Source organism: Asterias rubens, chromosome 1 (assembly GCF_902459465.1).
Source record: "Asterias rubens chromosome 1, eAstRub1.3, whole genome shotgun sequence".
NCBI classification, from domain to species: Eukaryota; Metazoa; Echinodermata; class Asteroidea; order Forcipulatida; family Asteriidae; genus Asterias; species Asterias rubens.
This window is the reverse complement of record NC_047062.1, coordinates 14725659-14746593: the sequence shown is the minus strand read 5'-3', so window position 1 is coordinate 14746593 and position 20935 is coordinate 14725659. Positions and strand designations below refer to the sequence as shown.

At 41.1% G+C, this 20935-nt stretch overlaps 2 protein-coding genes across 2 annotated transcripts; one reads left to right on the top strand and one right to left on the bottom strand.

Moving 5' to 3' along the window:
* Nucleotides 1–7: 7 nt before the first annotated feature.
* LOC117291327 lies at nt 8–20752 on the top strand. Its single transcript, XM_033772973.1, has 6 exons — nt 8–142; nt 8504–8595; nt 13347–13397; nt 14330–14396; nt 20152–20211; nt 20324–20752. The coding sequence occupies exons 2-6, from the start codon at nt 8510–8512 to the stop codon at nt 20465–20467; spliced, it is 408 nt and encodes a 135-aa protein (XP_033628864.1). The 5' UTR covers nt 8–142; nt 8504–8509; the 3' UTR covers nt 20468–20752.
* LOC117297930 lies at nt 4308–5643 on the bottom strand. Its single transcript, XM_033781122.1, has 2 exons — nt 5472–5643; nt 4308–5422 (listed from the first exon to the last, which is right to left on the bottom strand). Exons 1-2 carry the CDS (start codon nt 5641–5643, stop codon nt 4308–4310), a joined length of 1287 nt encoding a protein of 428 aa, XP_033637013.1.
* Nucleotides 20753–20935: the final 183 nt, after the last annotated feature.

Here is a 20935-nt window from a genome sequence, read left to right as displayed (position 1 = left end):
AGACATAAACAACCGGCCGTGTGGTCGGTGGGAATAAAAGTATAAACAACCAGACCGGCCTTTCGTGGATGAGTTTTTCAGTGCGCCATATGTATTGTTGTAAACTTTCTTGATTTGACGAGGAGCAGATAAGCTATATAAGGTATGTCACCAACCACCCATTTGAAATGATGTTAAATTTAGCCCCATGACCATGTGATGCTCTATCAATGATCCACTGCATTTTTGGCATCTGAAATGTCATGTACTCCTACTACGTACCGTATGTACTAGTACTAGTAGTACTAGCCCACCTTGGGGAGGACCAGATTTAGACTATTGAGTCACAGTCACACTAAAGGCAAAAGTTTGTTTTATTGCTGATTATTGTTTATTGGGTGGTTATTGATGACATATCCAAAATCGGACAAGAGTTTCAAGCCAGAAGTGACCTAATTTGCATATTTAAATTAGGTGGTAATTAGCAATCTTTAAAGTCAATTATCTCTAAAACTACTCATTTTATGGACAAGATTTGTGTTAGAGGTGAATAGAAACCTGACACTGTGAATCTAAAAAACATATTTGTATTTTCGATTGACCCTTTCCAAATAACTAGGTCAAAGGTCAAGAGGGGTTAAACATGCGTTTGATTGGTTTTCTCCACTCAAATGCATTGCACATGGTACCATGACAGTGTAATAAATAATTAATGAATTCTTTGGGTTGAATGAGTCCACCCTGTTCCATATGACCTATATAGTCATCATCTAGATCAAAGGTCAAAGGTCAACGTGTCAGCAAAATAAAAATACCACTGTAAAAACACCACTTACTTGCGATGCGTCCTAAACACCACAGCTTGTTTCAATGCGGTTTAGCATCCGCATGTGCAGACTGGAGTGTATCAGAAAATTTGCCAAAGTACTTGCATTTTATGTTTGGTTTGTCATGGAACTCAGCAAGTTGTAAGAGAAAAGTATTTGTCTGTCCTATAATGAAGCTCAGCTACTTATGGATGTCAAGCAAACACTGGGGCGGTAGCTTATCTAATAACCTCCAAGGTAGTTTCTAAGTATAGCAAAATAACCATTGACGGCAGAGAGGACCTATGCTGGTAAATACGGCCACCTATCATGCTCAGTTGGAAAGTGTATGGTGGATGGTGCTCTACATGATACAATTCTTGTGAAGAAGATGGCCACACAACATCAGTATAGTTAACAGTGATCTAAGGAAGTTAATTGAGGCATCAAAAAGGGAGGCACAAGTTGGGAGGAATGGGGGGGGGGGGCAACAGTAACACCTAAAAAGGTACCAGCTGGAGAGGCAACAATGAGGATGCAACATAAACGGAGGCAACAACAACATGGAGGCAACAACAGGGAGGCAACAACAGGCGGGCAACAACTAGGGAGGCACGGGTTGGGAGGTAACAACGGGAGGCACCAGAGGGGGGAGGCAACACCTGAGGAGGTACCAACTGGGAAGGCAACATGGGGGAGGACAGGTCAGAAGGCAACATCAGGGGAGGCAACAACAAGGGGGGCAAAGCAGGGGAGGCAAAAATAGGGGAGGCATCAACAGGGTATTAGGCAACGGGAGGCAACCACAGGGGAGATAATTAGGGGAGGCAAAAATAGGGGAGGCAACAACAGGGGAGGCAACAACAGGGGAGACAATCAGGGGAGGCAACAACAAGGGAGGCTACAGCAGGAGAGACAACAACAGGCAAGGAAACCTCAGAGGAGGCAACATCGGGGAGGGGAGTCAACATCAGGGAGGGGAGTCAACATCAGGGGAGTCAACAACTGGGGAGGCACTGGGGTGAGAGGCAAACATTGGGGAGGCAGCAACTTAGGACCAAAAAACTGGGGCGGCAACAACCGGGTAGGCAACAACGAGGGGGGGGGGCAAGATAAGGGGGGGTCAACACAATAACGGCGGAGGCAACAACAGGGGAGGCAAAAATGGTTGTGGCAACCGGGGATGCAACAACCGGGGAGGCAACTAATACCTCAAGAGCGTGGTGTAAGCACACATGAACAGCGGGTTGGGTGAGGCACACACAACGGACAAAGTTGCTCCCGACGATGCCTGACTCGGATAGAAACAGAGATGGAGAAGCTGAGTAGCTATGACAGAGCAACAAACAAATCAGTGACAGAACAATGAAGTGAGGTATAGCAGAGACGGCAATCACTATTGAGTGCCTAGGGTAGATATGGATTTCAAATACATCACTATCTCTATGGCATCAGGCATTGCATCAGGTAGGCTATGTCTATCGTCTATGTACGGTGGCTATGCAAATTAGGGCAATTCTGGCTTGAAACTCTTGTCCGATTTTGGATATGTCATCAATAACCACCCAATAAACAAGAATCAACAATAAAACAAACTTTTGCAATTTGTGTGACTCAACATGAAAAAAATGTCTAAATCTGGTCCTCTAACCGCTTTTAACATCGGTCTCATCAATGGTAGCCCACCTTGTTGAGCTGTTAATGGCTCCGCTTTTAACATCGGTCTCATCACTGTCACATAAGACCAATGTTAAAAGCGGAGCCATTAACAGCTCAACAAGGTGGGCTAGTACCGTACTACTACTACTACCCTAGCCTAGAACTATAAGGTTCTGCATTCCATTATCGTCTCCCGTCCATACGTACATTGTACTTGTCTCACAACATTATGTAAATTTTGCAAACAGTTCTTTTAATTTAAAAAAATACGTGTAACTTTTTTTCAATGGATATTTTTTTTTATGTTAATTTTTTTTAATTTTGTGTTATTGTTTTTAAGGGACAAACATTTTTTTAGAGTAATTTTTTCTAATAGATTTTTTTAAGGGATGAATATTTTTTATATAAATTTACAGTATATTGTTGATTTTTAAATGGTATTCATTTTAAGCTTTTGGTGCTCTGTGTTTACGATCAACACATAAATTTCATTATTTTTTTATTCAAATTAATTTTTATCTTTAATTATTTGTAATTGTTCATTGATTTTCAAAAATTTAGTTTGTTTTTGTTTTGTTTAGCTTTTTGCCCTTTTGGCTGCCCAACCGTGAGCCTTTATTATAGTTTGTAAAAAAAAAAAAGTATCATTGACCTAGGTAGAAGTAAGTTGAATAAAAAATCCACTCAAAAATCACAAATTTTTTTAAAAATTATAAATTCTTACCCTTTCCCCCTTACCGTGATTCAGTCCCTATCTATTCCGTTATACCACTACAAATGACATGTCCTCTACGTGTCGCGAGGTTACGGCGTGACGATCCGTGCGCGTATTTTGTTTTCCAGGAAGAACGTGGGTAATTGTCTGCACAACGTTCATCCTGAAAAAAAACCTGCGATCCGTGCTTTATGTACAAAACATACGTCCACGCGACTGGGAACCATGAAGAGTGTAGCCTGGTACCCTGTGCAAGCTGTGTGGACATATGTTTTGTACACAAAGCACGGATCGTGTATTTTTTTATGGATTAGTAATTTGCCCTTAAAATCTATGGGTGCGTTCGATTAGCTTCCCTGTGTCGACCCTGCGGTGCTCACTCGGCCAGGTGAGCCCCTGTCACGAGCTGATCGAACAATAACTCGCCCTCTCGTGGTGACGTCATGCACCTCGGGCCAGCCCCAAGTGACTCGTTCCACAATGGGCACTCTGGCTGACCGGGGTGAGCCCCCTGGAATGACGTCAAAGCTATTCGAACGTACCGGGGGAATAATAATAGTGGCTTCTTATATAGCGCTCAGGTCTGGCACGCAGTGACGCTCATGGCGCTTTAACATTATTACCCCTGGTCACTGGGCCTTAAATCATTTGCTGTGGAGATTTCTGCGCAACAAAGTCATCAGGATGGTCAAAAGAGCTAAGGAGAGTTTTTATAAATTGAACGTCAGCCGTTTATAGAAATCCAACCCCAGACAATGGCATCAACAAATTAAAAAAATGACTGGTCACGATACTCGTAAGCAGATGTCCATACCCGAGTTGACGCCTTTTGAAGCTGCGAATGAGATTATTTATCAATTTATATCCACGGCTGAAGACATTCATCATCATCATCATCATCATTCTCTTGATCCATCAGGGGGGACGTAGAGCCACCCAACCAATGCGCTCTGCTACCGAAGTGCGGGAGTGCCATCAGTATTGGTAATTGGAGAGGTGCTTTGTCCCTGTTGTGGGGGGCCGCGCATGCACTTAATGGCCTGGAAGGTTGGACGGAGGTTGTTTTTCCGCAGTCCATCTTCGGCGTTGTCGGCGAGGTCGTTGTAAAACTCCTCGAGGTCGCCCTTAGCCTTAGCTTTAAAGACACCCTACAGTCTGCGAGCTTCGTCAGTGTCACCACGGAGACGTGCTTCATGCTTCTGGTCAAGTACGTCCAGAGTACTTGGAGTCAGCCAAGGACGTCGCTGGGGTCTGCGATTGCCGATGGATTCTGAAGCCGCAGAAGGGATTGATGAGCGGATGGTGGACCAAGCAGGCTCTGGGTCTTCTTCAAGAGCGCCGAGTGCTTCGAATTTGTTGCTGACCGCAATGTTGTACTTTGCTGCGATGCTGGTGCTGCATGTTAGTGAGCTTACATCGAGCCGTCTGGCGGTTGGTTTTTGTGGTTTGCGGTAGACCTGAATTTTGATCACGCCAACAACTAGTCCCTCTGTGCACCCTGTTAACATGTAGTCGATCTCCTTCCTGGTACGGCCGTCATTGGAAAGCCACGTCAGACGGTGGATTTCTTTCTGTCTGAAGAAGGAGCCGACAATTGACAGGTTGGCGAGGGAGCACGTGTTGAGGAGGCGTGCTGAGTTATCATTTGGCTGTCCAGAACCGAAGTTTCCAACAACACGCTCGTAACCTGCACGAACTATTCCGCTTACAGCATTCAGATCTCCGATGACAAGTAGTTGGTCATGGGGTGGAGTAGATTGAATGAGTGGTTCCAGTTGGTTGTAAAAGACATCCTTATCGGCTGCAGAGGCGAGCTCTGTCAGCGCATAGACCACAATGATGGTGATGTGACTGTGTCTATGATGCAGCCGGGCATGAAGGATCCGGTTTGAGACTGGTGTCCATTCGGTAAGGGATTGACTGACCTTGTTATTAAGGAGCAAGGCAACTCCCTCCGTGCGGCCTGTACTGCCCGAGTGGTACATTGTATACTGATCGATGCGACGTTCTCCAGTTCCTGGGATAAGAGCTTCGGTAAGACCAGCGATGCTTATTCGGTAGTGTGTCAGTTCGTGAGACATGGCTTCCGGGTATCCAGCCTTGCAGAGTGTCAGAACGTTCCATGTAGCGACACGGAGACCAGATCTTAGATCGAGTTTTGGTCCCAGTTTGGAGCCCACTATCGGTCTGGCATCGTCCCCTGTGGAGCTTGAGGTGTCAGACACCATTGAATCACGAGATGGAGCTTGTCGTGATGTGGTTCCTAGTATGGGGCCGGGGTAGGCAGGGACTTTATTAAACCCTGGTGTTACTTTGGCGAAGATTCATTGGTTTGGTTGGTGACCCTTGATTATCTGCCTCCTTGGGACAGAGGAGACGTAGAGCGCAGTAGCAGGAGACGACTTCTGAGTTGTCAGAGCGCCCCTCACGTAGTGTCTGACAGAGCGTTGGGCCTCGATGTGGCCTCATCCGCCCCGTCAGCATTGTCGCGGCTGCTGCCCTGCGCCTTTACTGGACCTCGTTCCCAGTAGGGGGTTTGGAATCAGAGTTTTCCTTCTCTTAGGTGGGCTGCCAACCAAGGCTGCGAGCCCCACTCGCCCGAGTTTGAAATCAGAGTGGCTGTCTCATAGGTGGACTACCTCCCATGGTTAACGAGCTCCACCTGCCCGGAGCTATCTGGTTTTGAGGTGCCTATCTGGTTTTGAGGCGCCTTCACACCTCTGCCCACTGTTCGCAACAGGGATCGGCACGTGAAGCCGGGCAGATAGGAGTTTGAATTAGGAGAGGCTCTTTGAGACGCTGATCATGTGGGACATTTTCAGTGGATGAGGAGTGGCTCAATACTCCCCACCGATCCCGATCATCCTAAAACCTTTGAACCTTTGACCCCCAAGACATTCCCAAGCTGGATATAAATCACTTACCTGTGTTCCTCCCTTCACGCAGTCCAATCCCCCCACAGTATCGCCTGAAGAGGGACTACTCATGCTGAACTTGAACAAAAGCGGCGGTCCAGATAACCTTCCCCCTCGTCTGATCAAGGAATTCGCGTACGAACTTGAACCCCCCTCGCTGAAGTGTTTAACTGCTCTCTCAGCTCACGGATTGTACCAGATATATGGAAAAAGGCCATTGTGATTCTTGTGCCAAAGACACAACCCCCAGCTATTGATCAACTCTGACCGATCTCTCTCACGTGCTTCTTCGCGAAGATATTTGAGGACTATGTTGATAAGTGGATAATGAATGATATTGGGAACTCATTGGAAAATAATCAATTTGGGTCCTTGAAGGGTTCTTCGACCACACACTGTTTAGTTAAGCGGCGGTCCCAACCCGCCGTACGTGCAAGTACGTGCTGTCTACTTGCAAAAACGTGGGCAAGATTTGGGGATCCCTACGTGGTGAGTACCGCCTCAGTACGGATTTGGGAGCACGCAGACACGACAGAGCACTTTTAGTGCTTGAGGAACTTTCTCTGCGTCACCCGTACGGATTCATCCCCAGTACGGGTGACGTATGGGTGACACTCATGCCCTCTACAGCCAACGAGCCCGTTGACGTACTCCCTCCCTGCTCTTGCCACTCCCTCCCTACGTTTCCAGAAAAACATGGCAGCCGTGGCCTCCCCAAAAAACGTACGGACAAAAACCACGCACGGTGGGTTGTGGCCGAGGCTTTAAGTTACTTTATGATGTAGGTAGGGAAACTGATAAATTAAATCGGTCAGGTGTTATCATGGCAACAGATTTTTCTAAAGCTTTTGATAGAGTGAGTCACCTAATTGAGGTTGAAAAATTCATCAGTCTTGGCATTCGACATTCCCCGTGGATCTGTGATTTTTTATCTAATTGTTCTCAGTGTGTCCGTATTGATGGTACCCTATCAGACTGGCAAACTACTAATGCTGGAGTCCCGCAAGGAACTAAGATCGGACCAATTGCATTTCTTGACATAATACATGACTGCCAGCCAAACAGTGCAGAAGTTTTACAGTATAAATATGTAGATGATGCCACTTTTTTTTTACCGTTTGGGAAGTTAGACAAATTTATGAAGCCCCATTGGTGCCACTTGACAAGTGCATACGTTTCACTGAATGAGATGTATTTCACAGCACCGCCACTTATATCTTGTGGCCGCCACTTATTGTCTTGCAGCCGCCACTTATTATCTTGCGGCCGCCACTTATTATCTCGCGGCCGCCACTTAGTATCTTGCGGCCGCCACTTATTATCTTGCGGCCGCCACTTATTATCTTGCGGCCGCCACTTAGTATACCGCCACTTATTATCTTGCGGCCGCCACTTATTATCTTGCGGCTGCCACTTAGTAAGTTGCGGCCACCACTTATTATCTTGCGGCCGCCACTTAGTATCTCGTGGCAGCCACTTAGTATCTTGTGGCCGCCACTTAGTATCTTGCGGCCACCACTTATTGTCTTGCGGCCGCAACTTACTAAACTCATAGGGCTTCATAACAGTCAGCCAAGCTTGAACACATTTCGAATGCATCCATCTGTGTCCTTGGTGATTTCCTTGGTCTGTTTGAGTTTTAACAATAAACATGGCAACATCTAACAAGTCAGATTTGTGTTTTCTTCTGAAAAGTCCAAGCTTTCTCAATTCACGCGTTAGGGTCCGCATACTGATTATGATTTTATGATTGGCTGCTAAGACCACAGTATTTCCCTGTAATTTAATCCAAGCTGGAAATAAACTTGTATCAATAAATTCCGTTCCATGTTGTCCAACATTGCAAAATACCGACAACATTTGCATGACTTTACGTCCTTATGAATGACAACCTGTCCCAATGTCTGTTTTCAATTACACAATTTGAAGTTGCGGCTGCAAGATATTAAGTGGCGGCTGCAAGATACTAAGTATTACCAGGTTAGCAGTGAATTGTGGCTTCTGTGCAGGCGTACCTAATGTTACTAGGCATTCTACGCTAGCGTAGAAAGTCGGTGCTTGCATGTAAACGGGGAATCGTGATCGTAAGCGCAGAATTCGGCGGTAAGCAGAGCCATGGAATTGGGGCCCGTCCATGAGCATCATGAAGAATTGTTTTGGCCAGTTCAGTAACCAATGTCAATGAACAATCAAGAACTATTCAAGAGCGCCATGGGGCCATAGTGCAGTGTATCCACCACTCAAAGCCATTGAATGATGGCACCATGGCACAGCTTATCATCACTAAGCTCAAATGGTACCACCATGTGTGTACAAAAACAATGGGTTTGTAAAAGCTAGTGAATTTTGAATGGTTTTGAATGGTGAATCAGCTGAACCATCAGCTGAACCAATCCCTCTGACTAGTTTTTTACTTTCCTATCCAACAGATTGGAATGACGAGTGTTTGTTGTAGGTGTGCTGAGACAGCTAGCATGCTTTGTGGCTGTGGAATAGTTTGTGGAGAGTGCCGCAGAAGGGGGTAAGTACTAGCTCCATTCTTAACAGTAATGGTAGAGACTTAAGATATAAACTCTCAGTTCTTGTACATTTCCTCGCTTTTCTTGTACAACAAAACAGCTATCTGTAAAAATTCACAAGTCATTGTGTGTACAGGTTATTTATTAACTTGTCGCTGTTAACATTTTCAGCAAGTTTTAGTACCTCGCAGTTTCCTAAAAATCACACTAATTAAGTATTTAAACGATTTATCTTTATTAATTTTGGAAGGCGGTTCACTACTTTTTCATGTTTTAACATTTTTGTTTCTAAATTTTAATTATTTATTTGTTTATTTTTTTATTTATTTTTTTCAAGGTTATTGTTTTCTGTGGTGTTGTGGTTTAACTTGTGCTATTTTTAAACTTTAATATTTCATGTGTTGCTGTACAAAAGGATTTTAAATTTCATGTATTTTTATCTATGTTTTGATCCAAATTCCTAAAGGCCAGAGACTTCAAAAAATAACCCCGCCCAAAGAAATAAGGGTAACAAAAGTAGTCAAACAGACCAGCATAATATGAAACAGCAAGTATGTTCAATTAAATTTAATATAAACCATTACGTAAACAAAAATAAGGCAATACAAAGAGGCAGTTAGCCAGTTGTGACATGAATTGAATTTAAACGGGGGGGGGGGGGGGGGGGGGTGGCGAGCAGGCCAGGCAAAATAGGGTTGAAGACCCAACAGCCTCTGAAATACCTCGACTCTCTCGGAGAGAGCTGAAGACCAGTGTTCGCCTATTCTGATGAAAATGTCCCCGTAGATTGTTGTCCTTCCAAGGTACACGATGTGATGAAGCCTGGTGTGGAAAAATGGTCGGCCCCCTCGGTGCTCTCTGCTTTCGTACCGTCGTTGCTTCACGCAACCGGTACAACAAAGTCCGACGACCGCAGCTCGGAGGAAAAGAAAACTCGCACAGTACCCAAGTCACGAGTCTGTGTGTCGTAAAGTTCGACGCTCTCGGGAATTCACGGCTCCGCCTCGTCGACGTGCAAACTCCCCGTCATTGAAGAGCCACCGCAGCCTACTGCATGGTTTCGGCAGCGACGAACTTTACTGGAGGCTTCACGGATTGATCCGTGCAGGAACGGCGAAACTAACACATCACAGTTCGGCAATTAAAAATGCCGCTCCAACGTGGGCATACTCAGAGGGAATTCTCCGCCCACTCTACTCTGCTACTCTGCAGACCTCCGGCCCGAAACTGAAGAATTAAAAATGTGAGGGACGAGGATGGCCGCAATCCTTCCTTATGTAGTGAATCCTGAATTCTCGGCATTCTCCAAACTCTGCGAAGTCCAATATTCTGTTTATGTCTGCAAAACAGGTGTTTGTGTGGCGTACGAAGAAAAGTTCCAACCGATTAACGAGTTTAACACACGTGTGACTGCTCACCCCAAACTTAAAGTATGTGTGCTCGCCCCACTAAGGAAATCTATAACATTCTACACGTATAGTATTAAATACTTAAATAAAGAAACATTACTTCATTGTTACTTTAATCCTAACGCTTATTTACAAAACCGGATATTTACTCTGGACCATTTACTCTGGACCATGACATCTACTTGACAAATAAACCATTCAATTAAATTCAATTCAATCCAAGTTACATGTACCAATCAGTACAGCCAGTGCATTTTGGCACTCATGAAATTTGCCTTTCACAAAGTATTGGGACAGGCCTGATACTTCATGGAGGCAACGAAGGCGATTGCCTCCATGCCCCCTGGTCATTGCCTTGGTGCCCTTGAAATGCTCCAGTAGAAATTTACAATATCCCCTTAGAGTGCCTTTACCACAGAGAAAATGCCTTGCCCTTGCCTTTTCAAAAAACGAAGCTTATGTACAGGCCTTCATTCCGTGTTACATATGATTCTGCAGAATACTGTGTACTTGTATGTAAAATTAATCAAAGATAAAAAAATGACACATGCAGTGAGAACACAGATTTCATGTGTAAATATTGATGGTTGTTGAAATAGTATTGAGTTGAATTATTTGACTCCCAGAGATTTCTACAGATCCAAAGCAGGCACATGTGAAAAAGACTCAGTTAACATGTGTACTCTACATTGACAATTAATTGCAATGCCACACATAATAATTATGGACCATGAATTTACAAATGTTTTTAAATGAAAAATCATGTCAAACAATATGTTGTCTACATGAACATGTACATAGTTGCTTTTAGCCTCCAGCATGATAAATTGGAATTTTGAAGCCATCAAACCATTAACTCTGTCAAAGTGCCACTTTTCCACATGATAGTTCTATGGATTGTGTGGTTGAACCACACTTGTGATAATTGTACAAAAGATACAATCACAAAGGTGAATGGATAGGCCTACAGTCCCTGGAGTTAGATTGTTTGTTTTGAGTTCATTGAGGTGAACTGTTTATGTCACACACACACGCACACTCTGTCGCGGTGTATATAATCCGTATTTTCTAAAAAACGCACACAATTCAACAGAACTTGAACCTCACTCTTGAAGGGGCGCAGCAATATTATAATGAGTAGGGTAGATGGCCTTAGCTTCCGATCCCAACTGGATATTCTTCAGAGGCATAAAACAAGTTTTTATATTAATATTAGGCCTATTGAGAAAGATTCCCTTTCGAGTAAAATGTTTAGGAAATTTTTTCACCTCAAAACAATTTTATGCATGAATGAATCATTTCTCAGATTTCTAAGGGTTTTCATGCCTGGGCCCAATTTCATGGCTCTGCTTACCGTAAGCAAGGAATCATGACCGCTTATGGAAGCCTGGCATTCTGAACTTACCAACAGCGTATTTCATTGGTTAGCGACAAATTTTGGCTTCTGCGCGTGGTTACTCCACGTTACTAGGCATTCTACGCTTACAAGGCTAGTGCAGAACTTCAGTGCTTGCACGTAAGAGGGGGGGGGGATCAAGATTGAAGTGTTGAGTACTGGCAGATTTAATTTGTTTTGTGTGGTTTGATCCATGTTTCAAGTGAAACTACACACGGTATACTGGGGTATGGTTCCATACTGGTGTATGGTTCCAATATTTTGTGTGTGTAACGGGAGATTTTTGCAGCACTTTGAGGTACTTGCCTTAAATTATTTATTGCAGTTGAAATCATGCATCATCAACCCATTTCTAAAAACAATAACACAAATAAACTTACTTTTTTGCTAGCCAGAAAAAAATAAGTTACACAAGCTTCAAACATTACCATGTATTGTACATGTGTACATGAATGTACATGTACATGTATACTGTATGATATTATATTAAAATGTGCCAAAATGGCCGCCTCGACCAAATTTCAATGGATCATATTTCGAAAACGACATGGAGTATGACTTAGCTTTTTTGTATGTGTTCATTTGAGCCACATCCAATCATTCTGGTGAAGTTTCATCAAAATCTGAGAGGGTACCTGGGGACCACTGGTTGATTTGACATGGAATGACCCCTGCGCAGAATTCTGCGGTAAGCAGAGCCATGAAATTAGGCCCTGGTTGGTGTCTGATCTCGAATGCTGAGGCCAGAGATTGGGTTGGGACTCACTGTAACAACGCTGAACACATGAAACATTACTGAATTTGTCATTCTTGTGAAATACCATGACAGTTTTTTACTGTTTTCTCAGCAAGTATTCAGCTCAAAATTTTCACGTTGCCTATTAAATAGAAGACCTTTTTAAAACACATTAAAGGATTTGGGTACCTTTTCAAAATGTCCATAGATTTACATTAAACTTTCAGGGTTTGAAGATAATGATAGTGGAAAGCTTCCCCTCAAATATTACTTACTGAGGTGCTGTAGTTTTTGAGAAATGAGTAAAACAATGTCATGAAATTTTGTTTGTAAATGATTTCATGAGCTGAAAATTATTTTCATGACATTGTTTTACTCATTTCCCAAAAACTACAGCACTTCAGCACATAATATTTTCAGGGAAGCTTTCTACTATCAATATCTTGAAACTGTGTAAGTTTAGCGTAAATCTGTGGACATTGTGTTTTTTGTTCTACAAAAGTTACATAGACCCTTTAAGCACACAAAGATTGAAACAAGAGCTTACAGATTTACACATTTAGATAACATTTTACTTTTGAATACTTTAGTGACATCCTGGATGTAAGGTTCCATTTCTGGGAGTGGAACAATTTCACAGATCTCCATAGTCCACGTTTTACTTTTTGCAATGAAATCGCATCAGTGTAAAAAAAATCACAAATTTTTGCTTTGTGTGAAGAAGTTTCCGTGATCAAGACCTCCTCCAAAAATCGGAGATCAGGCGTGAAAATTTTGCTCGGGCACGGGTACGGGTATGCCTGTAGAGTACATTGACATTTTACATTGTTTTAAACAAGTGGTTAGAGACTTGGAAATGTTGTCTTTCTATTCATTTATGAGGACTTTAGGTTCTTAAAATTAGTACATCACAATTTAAATTGACATTGGAGCGCTTTTTTCAAAAGCAACCACAGAGATTAAACCCCTTTGTGCATTGTCATTAATCATGTGAATAGCATTTCGTACTTGTAAATGATTGTTTGGTACAGAGGAATAAATGGCAGACAAATTGTTAGGCAAGTTGAGAGGTGGTGTTTACTAGACCATAAACAGTTTTTTCTAGACAAAGGCGTGCAGGTGGTGTTTTATTGTTTATATTGTGTGCTCATTCTTCTGAAGTTGTTCAGGCTAAAAGAATGTTTTTTGTTTGTTTATTCATTATTACTGCAGGTTTCTAAGCCAACAGCCAGGCGAAGGAAGTCAGTCTTCCAGGAAATTTGTGTGAGTGTATTTATGTACAGTACCCGCTGCTAAACATAGGATTCGACTGCCTCTAGCCACCGGGCAATCTCGATGGTCTAGTTGGTGTGACCATGGAGGTAGAATGGTGTGACATTGCTCTAGAATTGCAAAGGTCATGGGTTCGAATCCCACCCGAGTAATAGGCCTGTGATTTTTATTACAGAACTCGGGTAAGTACTGAGTGTAACACACATTGGTGTATATGGGTAAAAACCAAAATTAATAGTGTATTTATTATGTTACATTTTGCATCACTGATTCCATTGAGTACAAAATGACTTTTTAATCCCACATGATGTATATTGTAGGTCATAATAATAATGTAATATATTTTTTTAAATAATATAATAATATAATAATATAATAATATAATAATATAATAATAAAATAAAATAATATATAATAATAATCTAGTAATATCAAAGTCTTATACTATAGCGCTTGTATCTACCAAACAAGGTACTCGAGGTGCTGAGTATGTACAAACTTTTGGAAAGATTTTTGGTTATTGCAGTGATGAATTCTGAGACCCATTTATTAAGGATCTTAATATAAGGGTTTACAAGCATGACAAGATCCTACCGCGCACACAGCAGCCACAGCCAGGAACATTCGATTTCGATTTCGAACTTCTCTTTTCGATAAGTGCTCTGGGTTCTTTTTCATGCGTTACATAACACATGCGACCAACGGCTTTACGAAGGACGGAGCAATGGTTAAGTGTCTTGCATAACGACAGAAGTGTCATGGCTGAGGATTCAAACAAGAAACACAAGAGTTTGAATTCAGTGCTCTTAACTGCTCGGCACAACACAAGGTCAGCCCTTGTACTCAACAAAACATGTTCCTACTTCAGTCCATAAGCCATCATGCCTACTTGAAAGAAATTTTAAAACTGTTTTTTCCTTCAGCTGTCCAGACTGCAAGGAGGACATTACATTGCACGTCGAACTTCATGCAGATGTCCAAGCTGAAGAGGTAAGAAGAAAAAAAACATTGCATCTTTTTTTATCAGGTAATAAACCGAAAGGGAAATTGACTGGATAAACATTAATAATTTTGGGGTTACAAACAAAGTTGTCTTGGACTGGACTTTAACCCTCAAACCTTTGGTTTACGTGGTGGTAGGGCCTATATACTCTACTACCTCAGCCAAGGATAGTTGCGTTTTTCCTAATTTTGTCAATATATTTGTTTGGGGGCGGAAGTCATACAATAAACTGCAGTTACAGCCAGGGATCAAGCCCAGGGAAGCAGCATCTCTAAACTGATTCTTTTAATTGTGTTTAACTTTTTGTTCAGTAACTCTCATTCCAAGGTTTAGGAATATTTTTATTTTTTATAGTTTTGTTTCAAAAAAACACATTGACATTGTCAGCATTTTGTTCTGATGATCTACATGTATGTTTAAAACTAATGCCAAGGTTATAAGCTTTTAAAAGGTTTTAATTGTCTACAATGTGAGCATTTTGGCCCATTTCAACCTTATTGCAGAAGTATACAGTCAAGTAGGTCATCTTTTTCAGAAAGGTAGATTACCCGTTTTGCATGTGATTTATGTATAAAAAGTATGCACAAATTGTCATAAAAATTGATGTTTTCAATAATAATGTGCAACCCCAAATTTCACTTTTCTTTTTCAGTGTTAAGCTTTCTTCCTAATTTTTGTTTCCACCCCCCCCTCACATTGGATCAGGATGTTAAAACATTCAATGGATTTATTTGATGTGGAAATGCTGTCTTCAGATTTTCTTTTAATCTATAACAAAATAATTGCTATTTATTCAGGGGATCAAAATGAATCCATGGAGGTGTGCAAACAATCCTCATGTTGTGAAAGGGTTTGGGTACTTTTTTTTGTGCGATACAAAGCACATTGTCCACAGGTTTACATTAAACTCACACAGTTTGAAGATAATGATGGCAGAAAGCTTTCTCTAAAATACTACTTACTAAGGTGCTGTCATGTTTGAGGCATGATTAAAAAAAATGCCACGAAAAAAAAGAAGACTTGCCTCAATGCGCTGAAAATTATTTTAGCATGCAACAACGTATATGCAACTCTTTTGAAATCATTGCCCTGTGATTTTCACCTTTTTTTTCTTCTCAAAACCTTGGCGACTGATGAAGCTCTAATTTACAGGGAAATTATATTACATAAATTTTCATTCACTGTGAGTAGGGATCCATGTCATGGCCAAAACCTTGATCTACAAAAACGATCAAAACTTTTTAATGCCCCTTTTGGTAACAATTTTTTTCTCAGCCTTTTGATTGTTTTCTCCCTTAAAAAAAAAAAGAAATTATTTCTTGCCATCCTTCCCTAGTGCAGTGTTTCACTGTTAAACACTTTTTTATGCAAAATGTATGAATGTTCCTATGTGACCATGGGCTGACAGCTTCCCTTTAATTTCTAAGAAGCTAAACAAAGGCCCTCCTGAACCGTATGCATGGTGTGCACGTACACCTACTTGTTCCTTATTGCTGCACGATAGCATTGGAATCCTTTTGTATTCAATCTAAATGTGGCCCATCTGCATCTGTACTAAAAATAAACCTTGTAAAATGAGAGCAAGGAAGCATGAAAGTTGAATGTTCGCATCACAGAGCTAGTGTATAAATAGCTCTATAATGCGACATAGGAGAATAAAGCAACCAGTGCCTGAAAAGAATGTTATTATATTTGTATACATAGTAATGACAAATTAACAATAACTAGTTCCAATGACCTAACCACCAGGGCCCAATTTCATGGCTCTGCTTACCGTAAGCACAGAATCGGCGCTTACGGAAGCAGGGAATTCTGTGCTTACGGCAAGCGTATTTCACGGGTTAGCGGCGAATTTGGGCTTCTGCGCGTGCGTACTTCACGTTACTAGGCATTCTACGCTTACAAGGCTAGCGCAGAAATTCGGCGCTTGCATCTAAGCGGGGAATCGCGATCGTAAGCGCATAATTCGGCGGTAAGCAGAGCCATGAAATTGGGCCCAGATCTTGAATTCAGAGCTCTAAACTGCTTGGCTATGACATTTACATCATAGTGGTGCACAACACATTATGAGTACGAGACATCAACAAATGCAGAGATGCTAAGTTCAGAGATATTTCAAAGCCCCGCCCCCCACCCCTAAAACAAAACAAAAAAACATTTTGGGAGGCCTTTTTTTTTTACCTCAGATAACGGAATCGCTTCCCCCCAAAAAAAATGTGTTCCAGGAAAAACCCAAAAGTATGTCCAAAGTCCTCCACGCTAAAGACTTGTGCCTGTTATGTTGAGTCTCAATTTTGGTGGAGCGAATTCAACGAATTTGCTAAACGAATCGAGACAAACTGTGGTGCAGTACAAGTTTTGCGCTCTGCAGAATTGTCAAATTGTCAGCTGAATCTGCTGAGAGAGCAAAAGCATGTGCAATCTGCAAGTTTGCGCTCTGTATGTGCAAATTTAATGTTATCGATTGCGTTTCGTTTTTGTTTACCCACTAGCGCGATATGGCAATCTGTGGTTGCTGTACAATTTGCTAAGGCACATAAGGCTAAAACTACCATGCACATTTTTGAAAAGTTTATTTTCTTTTTTAAGTTTCCGTTATTGTTGTTTACCTTGAGAAATATTTCCGTAGTAATTTATTTTTCACCTTGAGCAAAACTTTGTTTTGTTTTCTGATTTGTTGGCGTTGGCCCACCTCATCTGGCTGATTCTCGGCAGATCAGCTTCAGATCCTTTGCAACATATAAAGCAATATATTTTGGTTTAACCAGGTATTGTTTGTTCTTGGAGATCTGGGCCAAATTTCATAAAGCTGTTAAGCAGAAAAAAATTCTTAGATTTTTTTTTTCGCTAAGCAAATAATGAGTTGTGAACTCGTGGCACTATTGAAATCTCTATGGAAATTGGGCTGGCAAAATTGTGAACTCACAATCTTTATGCAATTGGGCCCTGTTATCAAAGAAAAGTGATTATTTGTTTCCCCACCAAAACTTATGTCATTAACACATTTTATCTTTCAAGGATAAAATGCTTTATACACAGGGCGAAAGTGTAGTTACACATGGTGCGTGTGCTGCCAAAGTGCGGTTAAAATTGTACAAGCTTAAGGGGTAATTCCCTTGTGTGCAGGGATGCACGGCCAGGTGCCGTGCACTAATACTGAGTAACTTAGGTAATTTGTTCGCAGGCAAATATGTTGGTATGCCTGGGTTTTTAATTACAGTCCTCTGTGCATAAATATTGTGTGTGTTTTCAATTAGCCAATAGGGTGTTTATTAGCGCGGGAGTAGCTTTCACTTCAAAGTCACTTTGTCACTGCCTTTCGAAGTGAAGAGGCTGTGTGAGTTTTATACTCACACAATATAATTAATTTCCCTCCACTCCCACCCTAAAGGTCTTGTCAGTAATCTTAACTTGTCATTGCGGTATGGCGTTTTTTATGGGATTCACACAGTGTTTCTGTTTTGGGGGTTATAGTTGCAAGTAAATGTAGATTGGGCATGCAGATTAATGTTTGGCCAGGTGCCAGTTAACAAATGTAACATTTGTGTGCCAAATAAGTAATAGGGGCGTGGTGCCCATTAATGGTTGTGTCACGTGTACATTGGAAGAAGAAGCCATGTTGGCCAGATTTGTTGTGGTGTGGCAATTGTTTGCCAATTAATTACTTCTGGCGTGGTGCCCAGTAATGGTTGAGGTCACGTGTTCATGGGAAGAAGAATCCAGGTACTGGGCAAATTTGATGAGTGTTATGTGGGCAGAAGAAGCCAAGTACTGGCCAAACAATTGTGGGGTCATGTGTACCCTAAGCTAATTTTATGTGTGTGACTGGCTAGCCATAAGTTTTTTGGCAACCTTCACAATTTTTGTTTTGGAAATAAAACAGTTTTCAGAGGCTGTGGCAATCAATCAAAATATAATTTGTCTGCTTGTTTTATTCGTATCTGAGTATAAAGATGTATTAAGGATAGTTCAATAATTATTTTATTTTATTTTTTTTTTTAAATGCAAAAAATTGATCTTCAGACTGCAATGAATATTTGTTGTTAATGATCTCAGAAAAAAAATTGACCCAATGTCACCGTCTTAAACCACTCTGCACATGTAGTATAAACCTCTCTTGAACAGCACTATGTTGTGGATATTACACAAACACTCACCAGTTCTACTTCTGTGTTTTACACTGATGAGTGATAATACTGTATACCATGTGCTGAGTCTTAGAATGTTAGTTATTGGGGTTCTTCCACCCCCCCCCCCCCCTCAATAGGATTGCGTACATAGTACACCCCGCTTACCACACATAAGTGTGAATGTCAAACCAGTCATATTTTGTTCTTTATCCTTAATGCATTAATTTAATAGGATAAGTATACAGTGAACGAAGCACTTGAAAAGGAATTTCTAAAATCGGCACTATAATGAAGAAAGAAAAGGAAAAAAAAGAAAAAAATTTGTTTTATCTAGTTCGTACAGATAAAACCTGATGAACAACAACGCTTGTGTCAGTACGGATGCATTTTTGGGGTAAGAATTGCTTACTTCATTATTTAAAGACACTGGACACTATTGGTAACTGTCAAAGACCAGTCTTCTCACTTGCTGTATCTCAACATATGCATACAATAACAAACCTGTGAAAATTTGAGCTCAATCGGTAGTCGAAGAAAAAACGCCCTTGTCACACGGATTTGTGTGCTTTCAGATGCTTGATTTCGAGACCTCAAATTCTAAATCTGATGAGGTCTCAAAATCAAATTTGTGGAAAATTACTTCTTTCTCGAAAACTACTCCACTTCAGAGGGAGCCGTTTCTCAAAACGTTTTTTACTATCAACCTCCCCATTACCCGTTGCCAAGTAAGGTTTTATACTAATAATTATTTTGAGTCATTACCAATAGTGTCCACTGCCTTGTACACTATTGGTAATTTCTCATAATAATTGTTAGCATCAAAACTTACTTGGTAACAATCAATGGAGAGCTGTTGAAAGTATAAAACATGGTGAGAAACGGCTCCCTCTGAAGTAAAGTAGTTTTCGAGAACGAAGTAATTTTCCAGTAAAATATTTGAATTTGATTATGGGACCACAGAATTAGATTTTGAGGTCCCGAAATCAAGCATCTGAAAGCACACAACTTTGTGTGACAAGAGTGTTTTTTTCCCCCATTATTATCTGGCAACTCCGACAACCAATTGAGCTCAAATTTTCAGTTATGTTATTTTGTGCATATTATGATGAGATACACCAAGTGAGAAGACTGGTCTTTGCAGTTACCAATATCGTCCAGTGTCTTTAATACATTGCGTCTTGAAATAATAGGTGCAAAACCAACTATGATTTTCAGAGAACTTCCTTATAGTAAAATCTGTTCAACAGGGAACTCCCCGAAAAATAGATCAGCACGTTCAGTACAGTTGTGCAGGCAAGAGGCTAACTGATAGGATGTTTGAACTTGATCAGATGCAGATGAAGCTATCTCAGCATGATGATGATGAAGCGGTGTGTGTTTATGGTTGCTTAAAGTATTTAACAAACCAGTGGACAGATTTTTGGACAGGTTTTATCTTGCAATCTGTTGGGTAGTCTTTCAATGCAGATTTTGTATTCATAGTAGATGTTAAATTTGCATCGGCGATAAATTTACATACACAGTAAACAGGGCACCTGCAAGAGAATTTCTTAATCTCTACACAATAATGATAAAAAATAACACTAAACACTTGTTTTATCTTTTTGTACAGGTGAAACCAGATGAAGGACCACGTATATGTCCTTATAAATGTTATGGATGCACTTTCTGGGTAAGGATTGCTTATTTAATTCAAAATTGTGTCTTGAAATGATTGGCGCGCAACCAACTTTCAATGCGATTTCCTTTGTGTAATAAAATCTGTGGTGTTTTCTTTTCCACAGGGAACTCCCCCAGAAATAGATCAACATGTTGGGTACAATTGTGCAGGCAAGGTGTTAACTGATCGGATGTGGCAGCTTGAGCAGATGAAGATGCAGCTATCTCAGCATTATGATGATGTAGGTACGCATGGTTATGGTCGCTAAGAGTATTTAAAACTAGTGGACAGGTTTTGTTGATAGTCTTTATCCTGCAATATAGTCTTTCCATGCGGTTCTTGGACCGCTGTGGTTCACGGTGTACACCTACCCAGTTCATAGCATCATCTTGAAACACAAACTGAACTATCATGTATATGCTGATGACACTCAGTTGTATTTCTCTTTTAAACCATCCAAACATTTTGCTGATGAGAGCATCAGTCGTATTGAAACGTGTGTTGGTGAAATACGTGTTTGGATGCAAGACAATTTCCTTAAACTTAAATCCATTGGACCCTTTCGGTTCAGAACAAAAAATAAAAGTTCACAGATTTACAAATAACTTACAGGGTTTACAGAAGGCAATGGTGAAAGACTTCTCTTGAAATATTATTCCATTAAATGCTTTACTTTTTGAGAAAACAGCAAAACAATATAAATTCTCGTTAACGAGAATTACGGATTTATTTTAAA